This window comes from Cherax quadricarinatus, chromosome 10 (assembly GCF_038502225.1).
Source record: "Cherax quadricarinatus isolate ZL_2023a chromosome 10, ASM3850222v1, whole genome shotgun sequence".
NCBI classification, from domain to species: Eukaryota; Metazoa; Arthropoda; class Malacostraca; order Decapoda; family Parastacidae; genus Cherax; species Cherax quadricarinatus.
The window spans coordinates 27,187,362-27,201,423 of record NC_091301.1 but is presented as its reverse complement, the minus strand read 5'-3'; the positions used below and the strand labels follow the sequence as shown (position 1 = coordinate 27,201,423).

The 14,062-nt window shown below is 41.5% G+C and overlaps 1 protein-coding gene across 5 annotated transcripts in view; it reads left to right on the top strand.

The window, feature by feature from the left end:
- MFS16 (major facilitator superfamily transporter 16) overlaps positions 1-14,062 on the top strand; it is a 168,800-nt gene that overhangs the window by 29,251 nt on the left and 125,487 nt on the right. For all 5 annotated transcript variants that reach the window (XM_070083733.1, XM_070083737.1, XM_070083732.1 and 2 more), the window contains exon 4: positions 13,117-13,252. In XM_070083733.1, the coding sequence (XP_069939834.1) occupies positions 13,117-13,252 (136 nt within the window). The remainder of the gene's footprint in view (positions 1-13,116; positions 13,253-14,062) is intronic.

Here is a 14,062-nt window from a genome sequence, read left to right as displayed (position 1 = left end):
CTGTGGTGGTTCACAGTTTTGACAACAATTTTGTTTTAGTAATGCTAATGGTGTTTTATGAGGTGATATTTTCTCCACTGTGCAACTACCTGAAGGCTTTTTCCAGGAGCCAGTGTCCAAACCAGACCCAGTTCCAAACCAGACCTCCTGGTGGATCAAGACCTGATCAACCAGGCTGTTACTGCTGGGCCTCTCACAGTTCAGTGTATGAGCCACGTCCCAGTTTGTCAGGAACTGATTTGAGGAACTTGTCAATTTCCCTCTTGAAGATAGCCAGAGGTTTGTTGGTAATTCCCCTCATTCACGGAGGGAAGATGGTGAAAAGACTGGGACCTCTGACACTCGTCGAGTTTTCTCTTAGTGTACTTGTTGCATTGTTTTTTTATTGGAGGCACTTTGCACTGTCTGCTAAGTCTCTTGTATTTCAGTGTGCAGGTTTGGGACCAGTCTCTTCAGGATGAATTAAATACCTCTGGCATTAAATATAGTGATCAAGTAATTGAAACTGGATTGTTTTCTTTCACATTATCTATCTGTGGGCCTGTAATGAGTCATCTCTCAAAAACTTAAGAGAAAGGAATATATCCAGAATTACCCCTCAGTGTAAAAATAAAGGTGGGGTGGAAGGAGCTTGCTTCTGAATGATTCCTCATTAACCAAAAGAGAAAGGAGCTTGCCTCAAGTCATCCCTTAGGAACCAATAGAGAAGAAACTTTCTTCTTGATCATACCTTGATAACCAGTAGGGAAGATGCTTTCCAGAATCAAGTTGTTCCTCTAGAACTTACAGGGAAGGATCTCGCTTCTGAATCATTCCTCAGTAACCAGTAAAGGAGTTTGCCTTAAATCGTTCCTCATTAAGCAATAAGGTAGGAAGGAGCCTGCCTCAAATAATTCCTCAGTAGCTAATAGGGAAAGAACTTGCTTCATGTCATTGCTCAGTGACCATATAGGAAGGAATCTCTCTGAATCATTCTTCAGTAACCAGTCAGGAAGGAACTTGCCCTGAGTGATTCTTCAAGAACTAAAAGAAGCTTGCTTCTTGAAGTTTTTATTACAAAAATTGCATTATGTATTTTACTCTTTGTAATTTTAAAGTTCCTTTCCATAGACTTTACTTAATAATATTGGAATTTTCCAAAATATTGTCAGAAACAATGGTTGTTTTTATTGTATTGTTAGGTTAGCTAAGGTTTGTGAGGAAATGGGACAAGTGTTTCCTGACATGGGTCTTAGTCATATGATAACCTACAGCTGGAGCTTTTGGTCGTCTGACTGAGGCCTTCTGCTGGGTTACTGGTCCATCCCTTAAGAAATATGGTTATCATATTGTTGATACCGCAGTTTATTATAAGACTAGACTCTCGACTTGCTTGATGTTTTGTTGAAGATTAATTTTGTTATTGGTCATGAAAAAAAAGGCATTATTTTAGAAAGAGGTTACTTACTGGCAAGGTGAGCACACTAGAAAGATATGTTTAGAAAGTGCTGCTAGAAGGGCTTCTATGATGACTATTACTAATGAACAGCATTGAGAGGCATTAAGAAATGTTAATAAAGGGTTCACATTGATTAATAGAAATTATCTTTGAATGTTCATTAGAATTAGAATTTTTTTCATTCCTTGCAAGTTTACAGTTGTAGGAAGTTTATATACATAGGTAGTTTACAGTGAGGGTTACAATGATTTGTGGTGCAAAGAGAGCCACTATCATGCCTTGGCATTATGGGCAGTCTAAACTTAACAGATTACTGATTACTTAACTCTAGACATACAAAACATAGTTTGATCAAGTTGCACTAATTATACAATAGGTTACACTTATGTCAAATATAAGTTCTTAACATTTGCATTAAAATATTTACATTAAAGTATGAGAATTTATTGTACTCTGAGCATTTACTTTTGGTATACTGAGGCTAAGAACATAAGAAAGAGGGAACACTGCAGCAGGCCTACTGACTCATGCAAAGCAGGTCCATGTCCCCCCACTTGGATTAGCTCAATGACCCACCTAGTCAGGTCACTTCCACTTAAGGAAGGAGCTTGGCATCAGACCTAGTAACACAAGCTAGTCAGGTCCAACTCACACCCACCCACACCCACTCATGTATTTATCTAACCTATTTTTAAAATTACACGTTTTAGCCTCTATAACTGTACTCGGGAGTTTGTTCCACTCATCCACAACTCTATTACCAAACCAGTGCTTTCCTATATCCTTCCTGAATCTGAATTTTTCTAACTTGAAACCATTGCTGCAAGTCCTGTCTTGGCGGGAAATTTTCAGCACGCTATTTACATCCCTTTTATTTATTCCTGTTTTCCATTTATACACCACAATCATATCCCCCCTAATTCTACGCCTTTCGAGAGAGTGCAGATTCAGGGCCCTCAGTCTATCCTCATAAGGAAGATTTCTGATACATGGGATCAACTTTGTCATTCTCCTCTGTACGTTTTCTGGTCCTTTTACATCCATTCTGTAATACGGTGACCAGAACTGTGCAGCATAATCTAAATTCAATTCAAGTTCAATTCAAGTTTATTCTCTATAAGGGTTACAATGTGGGGTTTACAGGTTTTGGGTATTGTGTGGTTTACATGTTATAAAATACTAATTACAGAGGGGGCCACTAGGACACCTAGCATGGCTAGGCATTTTGGGCAGACTTAGATTAATTCTTAACATTAAATCCTTACAGATTATGGTATTAAGGCTAAGTGACTACATCATAATTTGTGAGTTTAGCAATGTGAATGCTTTTGTTTTGGCACAATACAAAGTGTCTATATTGGAGTATCATAGGCAAACTTATGACTAGTTAGGATTTATTATTTTAAGATTAAGATTAGTATTTCTGTGTTTATAGTCAGTGGGTGAGTGAGTGTAATTGTGAACCACCAGGTGGTTATCATGTAGTTAGTTGTCGGGGTGTATCAGGGAGATAAGATGTTTTCTACCTGTAGTTTTGAAAGTGATGAATGTGTCTGCAGTTCTAGAGCTTTCAGGTAGGGTGTTCCAGATTTTATGTCCTTTGAAATACATTGAATTTTTGTAAAGGTTTAGTCGAACACGGGGAATGTCATAGAGATGTTTGTGTCTGGTGTTATGCCTGTGGGTCCTGTCACAACTATCAAGAAAGCATTTTAGGTCAAGGTTAATATTGGAATTTAAGGTCCTGTAGATACAGATTGCACAGTAGTAAGTGTGGATGTTCTGTACAGGGAGTAAGTTTAGATCTATGAAGAGTGGGGGGTGTGTTGCCAGGGATGGGATTTAGTGATTATTCTTACTGCGGCTTTTTGTTGGGTTGTTATTGGCTTTAGGTGTGTTGCTGCAGTTGAACCCCAAGCACAGATAGCATAGGTGAGGTATGGATATATAAGTGAATGGTATAGCGTGAGAAGGGCAGTTTGTGGTACGTAGTATCGTATCTTGGAGAGGATCCCCACCGTTTTGGATACTTTTTTGTGCGTTGGATATGGGTGCTGAAATTTAGGTTGTTGTCGAGGTATAGGCCAAGGAATTTGCCCTCATTATGTCTGGCAATTAGAGTGTTGTCGATCTTAATGTTAAGTTGCGCAACGCCTGCTCTGCTACCAAACATAATATAGTAGGTTTTGCCAGTGTTAAGTGTAAGTTTATTGGCTGTCATCCAAGTCGATATTTTGAGCAGCTCCTCGTTAACAATGATGTTGAGGGTGGCAAGATTAGAGTGGGTGTGAAAATTTGTGTGGACTGCCTCCAAGTGAGTCTCCTACCCTGGCAAACTCTGTTGACACCGAGCTCTGAGGTGGGTACCTCAGCCTCACAAGTGGCTTATAGGACAGATTTTCACAAATGATTGCTGTTGCAAGAAACTCGCCTGCATGCACGTATAAAGGACTAACTTACTTGGTGTTGCAGCATATATCCTGATCTTCAACTTCCCTAAGCTTAGCCTTAGCCCCTTTGGACTTTCCCTCAGAAACCACGTGCAACCGGGAGCCTTAATTCCTGCAATATTCAATTGTTATTAGTGTCCTGCCTGCACCCCAGAAATTCCTATATCCAAGAGGGTATGTATCCCCTAGTATAACTATGCAGACACGGACACTAGCTTCCAGACTGCCCTGAGACACTGGTACTTACTGGGCATGCACTGCCTGTTGCACACCGGGCCCACAGATCAAACTCACTCACGATTCTCCCCAGACACTGGCCAGAAATCTACGAGATAAAGTGGAGGTCTTGTCTTACTGTATGGGCCTGACGGAGGTCATCTACGGTACATCGAGGTGCCTCTACCAGATTTCCCCAGGTCTCAAATGTGAAGACACGTGGGGGGCGCCGTCTGCTGATCACGGCACGTCTTGTCCAGTTGGTGTCTGTCTTAAGAAGAACGAGCTGGTCTCTTTTCCAGACCCTCATCTCTTCGTTTAATCTAGGGCTGCCAGTTCTCCCTAGCTAACTTATCCTAGTGTTTGCCTACATTATCGGCCTATTACTACCTATGTTAAGGTCTTAGGTCTACATTATTATTATCTACAGTTGCCTTAGTAAACCTAATATTAGTGTACTAACAGTAAAACTACCTACTCCTTCCCTGAAGGGTAAATCTATAAATTAAATAAATGCCTACCAACAATCCACGCCAACTAGAGAAATGTGTTTGTTTGGGAGGGTTTAAGGGCCACCCAGCTCAGCCGTTCCATTACAGCCATGTCGGATCGGTCCTGTGGAACTTTAGGGACCAAATAAATTTCCACATCCTCCCGCCGGCGAAGGTAGGCGCTAAGTCTAAATCAAGTTCACCTTCCGCGAGCCCCCACAGCGGACCCTGGACATGAGTGCCGTCCGGCCACTCTCGTCGAGCAGACTCCGGTCTAACTTCAACCATCCAGTTTCCCCTGTGTGGACCTCTGGGGGTGTAAACTTGTTGGTTCCGGTGGTCTTAGCACCCTTTGCTTTAACTTTAACGTCTTTCGTATGTCTAGCCTTGACTGAGCGGCTCCGTACTTTCCCACCCAGTGGCCCACACACCTTGGTAGCCTTTCCTCCCACTGTTACGAGGTTCCCTGGATTTAAAGGCAATCTATCTCCCTCTTTACGTACCCTGTAAAAGTGTTTTCCCAAGGTGGCCGAGTGTTCGTCACTCCCTACCTGGTTCAGCTTCCCTGGCGGTTCATCATCGTGTATACTGGTATTCATTATCACTACTCCCCCAACTATCATGGGGACAGCTTCTCCTCTATTTGGCGTGGCAGGGAATTCAGGTGGAATCCTGCCGCCTATGATGTATCCTACTGGGGATCTGTATAAACCAATTCCTTCCTTAAACGTCCGTCGTGTAGACAGGAAGTCATCTATATGATTGGCTCCCACCAGGATACCTACATTTCTGACTGTGTCAGTGGTAATTCCCTGGTCTGCCAGCTTCACATCAAGGTCTTTCAATCGCTTAGCTGCTGCAGCAAGACCTCTCGCTGTAATTGTCGTGGGTAGCGTCTCTACCACCAAGGCTGTAATGTCTCTGCGATGTCCACCTAATTTGACTGTGACATCCACCACATCATAAGATTTGGGTGGGACCTGACTTAAAGCCCCTCCCAGCATCATACTAACTTTCCTTGTGGCCTTCAACTTTAATTTAGCCACCAACTTCTTTGTTATCAAGGATACTTGTGCTCCTGGGTCAAAGAATAATCGGGTTGTTTCGGACCTGTGCCCATTCACAACCTTTGCCATGACTGTAGGTAGGGCAGCACCTCCGTGATTCTCACTCAGATTAGAGACTTCACTCCCACTAATCACGCTGGCTACCATTTCAGGCTCAGACTCACTTTCTATCTCTACCTGAGAGATATCCCTACTTGCTTGGGGTTCCCTTAAATTATTGGGACATAGTGCAGTATGGTGCTTACCTTTGCAACAGACTCGACACTCGCTGAGCTGGGTGCCACAGTCTCTCGCAAAGTGTTCCCCACAACACTTGAAGCAGAGTCTCAACTCCCTTAGTCTCTGTTGCCTACTGCTCAGTGTTGTATACTCCGGGCAACTCGTGCTAGCGTGTTCGCCTTCGCAGAACACGCATATTCTGGCATGAGTACCTCTGAGGTTCTGCTTAGAGGTTCTTACCTTAGACACTTCTTTACCATAGTACACTCCAACGTTAGTCATACGAGCTTTAGACTGATCTCTCGAGATCTTTGAGTGACTGTCTGGGTTTTTATGTGGCGATGGTGGTGACTCTTCTCTCACACCTATACTCAAATGAGAAACGAGATCTCCCAACCCCTCAACGATCTGTTGTATCGTGAACCGGTTCGTCCGATATTTTAAGTGCAACTCGTGCACTGTAGTGCCAGCCAGTTTCCTCTGAATCACCTGACTGATGAACCATTCCGACTTACCCCAATCATGTAAATCTTTAAGACTATTCGTCAAACTCATAACTTCGATTCGGAACTTCTCTAGGCTCTGACGGTCATGGCGACAAGCCTCTAGATCCAACAACCGATAAAGTATAGCTACCTTTATCTCCTCAGTGTTGCCAAACATGTCCTTTAATTGGTCTTTGGCATGTTGGTAATTGGTGTCGGTGGTTTGGTAATACCGGACCAAGTCCAAGGCTTTACCCTTGAGCTGTGAATGTAAATATTGTAATTTGACGGCATCTGACAAATCGTCTCTGTCATCTATCTGGGCTTTAAACTGATCCCAGAAAGCAATGTACTCTGTTAAGGTTCTGTCGAACGTTGGTAAATTCAACTGGGGCAATCTGGGCAACACATTAACAGGCATGCTGTTGTTCGTGTTCCTTGAAACATTCGCTCCCCCTGCTGTACCAGCCTTCAAAGTCTTTATTAACTGCCTGCAGAGTCTCATCTCTGCTTTACACTCTGCCCTTCGTTCGTCATAGTCTTTCCTTGCTACTTCGACTGTATATTCAGACTCACCTGTAGTATAGGCCTCTGTCTCATAAAGGATAAATGATCTCTCAAAGGCCTCCAGTCTTTGCTCCAAAGGTTTCAGGCAATTCTCTAGTTCCTCCCAGTCTACGTCCTGGTCTTGCCTGACCGTACGACACTCCTCACATGCTTTGCTCAGGCGCCCCTTATAGGCTCCCATAGACCGCTTTAATTGACTTAGAGCTGGGACAGCTGGTACTACATCTTCACCTACCATAGTTGAATATTGGTGGAGTATGCTGTGTGGAGTGGGAATTTATCATTCTGACTGCAGCCTTTTGTTGTGCTATTAGTGGTCTGAGATGGTTTATTGTTGTTGAACCCCATGCACAAATTCCATAGATGAGATACTGTCAAGGTGGATTCCTAGGAATTTTCCCTCTGTGAGTCTTGTGACAGGTGATCCGTTTATCATTGTTAAGTGGAACATTTGTAGCTCTTTTTCCAAATTGAATGAAATAGGTTTTGTCAGTATTGAGAGTAAGCTTGTTAGTCATCATCCAGATAGATATTTTCTGTAATTCAGCATTTACAGTGTTGGCTAGTATGACTGGGCTTGGGTGAGAGAAAACATAGGTAGTGTCGTTTGCAAATAATGTAGGTTCGAGTAGTTGAGATGCATTCGGTTGGTCATTGATGTTATTGAGAAAGAGAAGTGGGCCAAGGACACATCCCTGCGGGACACCGACTGTAATTGGTTGTGTTTACACATATTGGCTTCTGTTGCAATTATATGACTTTAGGTAATTGAGGGAGTGCCCTCTTATACCATAGTGTGTTAATTTTATGTGCAACAAATCATGGTCAACTGTACCAAAAGCTTTACGTAAATCAATGAAGATTCCCAGTGGTACTTCTTTTTACTCGAGAGCGGCGTATATTAGTTCTAGCATGTGTATAATAGCATCATTCGTGTTTTTATTGGGCCTGAATCCAAACTGACAGGGGTTGAGTATGTTGTGGGAGATGAGGTAGGAATGGATCTGCCTATGAATTAATTTTTCAAAGATTTTAGAGAGAGGGGATAAGTTAAATATGGGCCTGTAGTTATTCAGGTCTGCTTGATCTCCTCCTCTGTGGATCGGGGTGACCCTCGCTATTTTGAGAATTGCGAGAATTGGTGACAACACTTAAGCTTTTTTGTACATAAAAGGTTGAAAAGTATTTAAATCTCCTGCTTTGTTTTTTAGGTAGTAGGTTGGTAGACAGCAACCACCCTGGGAAGTACTACCGTCCTGCCAGATGACTGTGAAACAAAAACCTGTAACTGTTTTGCATGATGGTAGGATTGCTGGTTTCTTTTTCTGTCTCATAAACACGCTAGATAACAGGGATATCTTGCTACTCCTACTTACACTTTGGTCACACTTCACAGACACGCACATGCATATATATATATACATACATCTAGGTTTTTCTCCTTTTTCTAAATAGCTCTTGTTCTTTTTATTTCTTCTATTGTCCATGGGGAAGTGGAAAAGAATCTTTCCTCCGTAAGCCATGCGTGTCGTATGAGGCGACTAAAATGCCGGGAGCAATGGGCTAGTAACCCCTTCTCCTGTATACATTTACTAAAAAAGAGAAGAAGAAAAACTTTATAAAACTGGGATGCTTAAATGTGCGTGGATGTAGTGCAGATGACAAGAAACAGATGATTGCTGATGTTATGAATGAAAAGAAGTTGGATGTCCTGGCTCTAAGCGAAACAAAGCTGAAGGGGGTAGGAGAGTTTCAGTGGGGGGAATAAATGGGATTAAATCTGGAGTATCTGAGAGAGTTAGAGCAAAGGAAGGGGTAGCAGTAATGTTAAATGATCAGTTATGGAAGGAGAAAAGAGAATATGAATGTGTAAATTCAAGAATTATGTGGATTAAAATAAAGGTTGGATGTGAGAAGTGGGTCATAATAAGCGTGTATGCACCTGGAGAAGAGAGGAATGCAGAGGAGAGAGAGAGATTTTGGGAGATGTTAAGTGAATGTATAGGAGCCTTTGAACCAAGTGAGAGAGTAATTGTGGTAGGGGACCTGAATGCTAAAGTAGGAGAAACTTTTAGAGGGGGTGTGGTAGGTAAGTTTGGGGTGCCAGGTGTAAATGATAATGGGAGCCCTTTGATTGAACTTTGTATAGAAAGGGGTTTAGTTATAGGTAATACATATTTTAAGAAAAAGAGGATAAATAAGTATACAAGATATGATGTAGGGCGAAATGACAGTAGTTTGTTGGATTATGTATTGGTAGATAAAAGACTGTTGAGTAGACTTCAGGATGTACATGTTTATAGAGGGGCCACAGATATATCAGATCACTTTCTAGTTGTAGCTACACTGAGAGTAAAAGGTAGATGGGATACAAGGAGAATAGAAGCATCAGGGAAGAGAGAGGTGAAGGTTTATAAACTAAAAGAGGAGGCAGTTAGGGTAAGATATAAACAGCTATTGGAGGATAGATGGGCTAATGAGAGCATAGGCAATGGGGTCGAAGAGGTATGGGGTAGGATTAAAAATGTAGTGTTAGAGTGTTCAGCAAAAGTTTGTGGTTACAGGAAAGTGGGTGCAGGAGGGAAGAGGAGCGATTGGTGGAATGATGATGTAAAGAGAGTAGTAAGGGAGAAAAAGTTAGCATATGAGAAGTTTTTACAAAGTAGAAGTGATGCAAGGAGGGAAGAGTATATGGAGAAAAAGAGAGAGGTTAAGAGAGTGGTGAAGCAATGTAAAAAGAGAGCAAATGAGAGAGTGGGTGAGATGTTATCAACAAATTTTGTTGAAAATAAGAAAAAGTTTTGGAGTGAGATTAACAAGTTAAGAAAGCCTAGAGAACAAATGGATTTGTCAGTTAAAAATAGGAGAGGAGAGTTATTAAATGGAGAGTTAGAGGTATTGGGAAGATGGAGGGAATATTTTGAGGAATTGTTAAATGTTGATGAAGATAGGGAAGCTGTGATTTCGTGTATAGGGCAAGGAGGAATAACATCTTGTAGGAGTGAGGAAGAGCCAGTTGTGAGTGTGGGGGAAGTTCGTGAGGCAGTAGGTAAAATGAAAGGGGGTAAGGCAGCCGGGATTGATGGGATAAAGATAGAAATGTTAAAAGCAGGTGGGGATATAGTTTTGGAGTGGTTGGTGCAATTATTTAATAAATGTATGGAAGAGGGTAAGGTACCTAGGGATTGGCAGAGAGCATGCATAGTTCCTTTGTATAAAGGCAAAGGGGATAAAAGAGAGTGCAAAAATTATAGGGGGATAAGTCTGTTGAGTGTACCTGGTAAAGTGTATGGTAGAGTTATAATTGAAAGAATTAAGAGTAAGACGGAGAATAGGATAGCAGATGAACAAGGAGGCTTTAGGAAAGGTAGGGGGTGTGTGGACCAGGTGTTTACAGTGAAACATATAAGTGTGGCCCGGTGGTCTGGTGGCTAAAGCTCCCGCTTCACACACGGAGGGCCCGGGTTCGATTCCCGGCGGGTGGAAATTCCGACACGTTTCCTTACACCTATTGTCCTGTTCACCTAGCAGCAAATAGGTACCTGGGTGTTAGTCGACTGGTGTGGGTCGCATCCTGGGGGACAAGATTAAGGACCCCAATGGAAATAAGTTAGACAGTCCTCGATGACGAACTGACTTTCTTGGGTTATCCTGGGTGGCTAACCCTCCGGGGTTAAAAATCCAAACGAAATCTTATCTTATCTTATCTTAACAGTATTTAGATAAGGCTAAAGAGGTCTTTGTGGCATTTATGGATTTGGAAAAGGTGTATGACAGGGTGGATAGGGGGGCAATGTGGCAGATGTTGCAAGTGTATGGTGTAGGAGGTAGGTTACTGAAAGCAGTGAAGAGTTTTTACGAGGATAGTGAGGCTCAAGTTAGAGTATGTAGGAAAGAGGGAAATTTTTTCCCAGTAAAAGTAGGCCTTAGACAAGGATGTGTGATGTCACCGTGGTTGTTTAATATATTTATAGATGGGGTTGTAAGAGAAGTAAATGCGAGGGTCTTGGCAAGAGGCGTGGAGTTAAAAGATAAAGAATCACACACAAAGTGGGAGTTGTCACAGCTGCTCTTTGCTGATGACACTGTGCTCTTGGGAGATTCTGAAGAGAAGTTGCAGAGATTGGTGGATGAATTTGGTAGGGTGTGCAAAAGAAGAAAATTAAAGGTGAATACAGGAAAGAGTAAGGTTATGAGGATAACAAAAAGATTAGGTGATGAAAGATTGAATATCAGATTGGAGGGAGAGAATATGGAGGAGGTGAACGTATTCAGATATTTGGGAGTGGACGTGTCAGCGGATTGGTCTATGAAAGATGAGGTGAATCATAGAATTGATGAGGGAAAAAGAGTGAGTGGTGCACTTAGGAGTCTGTGGAGACAAAGAACTTTGTCCTTGGAGGCAAAGAGGGGAATGTATGAGAGTATAGTTTTACCAACGCTCTTATATGGGTGTGAAGCGTGGGTGATGAATGTTGCAGCGAGGAGAAGGCTGGAGGCAGTGGAGATGTCATGTCTGAGGGCAATGTGTGGTGTGAATATAATGCAGAGAATTCGTAGTTTGGAAGTTAGGAGGAGGTGCGGGATTACCAAAACTGTTGTCCAGAGGGCTGAGGAAGGGTTGTTGAGGTGGTTCGGACATGTAGAGAGAATGGAGCGAAACAGAATGACTTCAAGAGTGTATCAGTCTGTAGTGGAAGGAAGGCGGGGTAGGGGTCGGCCTAGGAAAGGTTGGAGGGAGGGGGTAAAGGAGGTTTTGTGTGCGAGGGGCTTGGACTTCCAGCAGGCATGCATGAGCGTGTTTGATAGGAGTGAATGGAGACAAATGGTTTTTAATACTTGACGTGCTGTTGGAGTGTGAGCAAAGTAACATTTATGAAGGGATTCAGGGAAACCGGCAGGCCGGACTTGAGTCCTGGAGATGGGAAGTACAGTGCCTGCACTCTGAAGGAGGGGTGTTAATGTTGCAGTTTAAAAACTGTAGTGTAAAGCACCCTTCTGGCAAGACAGTGATGGAGTGAATGATGGTGAAAGTTTTTCTTTTTCGGGCCACCCTGCCTTGGTGGGAATCGGCCAGTGTGATAATAAAAAAAAAATATGTTGAGTGAGACTTTTGTTGGGTTGGTCGAAGCTGGGAATAGTGTATTCAGGTAGGAGCCAGTCAGGTAGTCTGTTGGAGGGGTGTTTGAGGTTGGGATTATGCTCGCTAGGTTTTTTCTTATGATTGAGAAGAAAACATTGAGTCTGTTTGCTGTTTCAGTCGGTGAGATTGTAGATGAGCGAGAGTGAGATATGTAGAATATAGCTTCTTTGTTTATTGACATAGTTTATTAAAAAATCTGAAATGTTTAAAATGTCTTCACTTAACCATTTTGCATTTGTGGATCTGTGTTTTGTTATTCTGTGTCATAAATGCCAATAAGTGAACAGGTAAATTCTACATGGATAGAAAATAAAACTGTGGAGAGGATCTGTATATTTCTGCTTCAGTCAGAGATCCTCTTCACCTGACTTTAGAAGCCATCTGCTTCAGAGGATCTTTGAGTGATGCTGAAGAATATAGATCTTTTCCATTCTGTGTTTTATATTCCATCCGTTTAGTATTTACCTTGTGCATCTTCATAATTTTTTTTTTTAACAAGCTGGCCATATCCCAACAAAGCAGGGTGACCTAAAAATGAAAGTTTCTCTTTAAATTTAGTAATGTATACAGGAAAAGGGGTTACTAGCCTCTTGCTCCTGGCAATTTAGTCACCTCTTATGACATGCATGGCTTACATAGGAAGAATTCTTTTCCACTTCCCCATGGAGATAAGAGGAATTAAAGAGTAACAAGAACCATTAAGAAAATTGAAGAAAACCCAGGTGTGTGTGTGTATATATATGCATGTGTAGTGTGACCGAAGTGTAAGTAGAAGTAGCAAGGGATACTTGTTATCCGCGTGTTAATGAGACAGAAGAAAGACACCAGCAGTTCTGCCATTATGTAAAACAATTACAGGTTTCTACTTCACACTCACTTGGCAGGACTGTAGTACCTCCCTGGGTGGTTGCTGTCTACCAACCTACTACCTTCATCTTTATAAATATTCATTCATAATAATGTTTTAAAGTGTTTCCATTTAATTTTTTTATTTATTTTTCAGAACTGTAGTTATAATTACCTTTCTTTGTAATCAACAGTGGGATCATTGCTGAGAGGGTTGACCTGCGCCTCTTCCTCTCATTTGGCATGATATTTTCTGGTATCTTCTGTGGCATGTTTGGACTTGGTCATGCATTTGGCATCCATCAACTTTGGTTCTACATATTGGCACAAGTAAGAAATGATTAAATTTGTGTTAATTTATATCTGTACATCAAAATTTATAGTAAAGAAACACTGTAAAGTAGCATAACAAATTTTAACATTTACAATAAAAATGAGGCACCATGCTTTCTTTACATAAATGTGTATGTATGTACAGTTGAATTCCATAACCCAAACTCCTTGGGGGTGAGGGTGGTACACCATAACTGAATTTTCAACTTTAACATCTGGTAAAACTATAGGGTACCCCACCAAACATAAACAAAATTTACAAAATAGTATTTCTTAGTTTTTACCAAATACATTCATATGTTTGCTTGGATCTTGTTGTGTGTCATTTGTATGTAGTATGTGGTCAATTATTGAGGCAGCAAGGTTTTACACCACCATCCTCTCAACCTGGCACTGTGGAGTACTCTGTAGGATATACCCAAGTCTATACTGTATATATGGTACATCTCAAACTTACAATGCTAATGTGTTCCTGAAAATCCTTCATAGGTTGAATGTTAGATACTCAGCCTATTTTCCATAAGAAACAATATAAAATAAATGTGTTTTTGAACTCTTAAGCTATTGTAATTAGTCCCCACTGTTGTAAGTGTGAGTCACTTGTTTTCAGTAATTAATTGATTCTAAAAGTGCCATTGAAATAAATGCAAAACATCATAATTCAGAACGTAATAAGTCAGGGTACTTCTTTATATATACAGTGTGTGCATATGCACAGGCATGCACCCACATAGTATGCACATACAGAGAATTTGTAGTTTTGAGATTAGGAGGAAGTGCAGGATTACTAAAAGTATTATCCAGAGG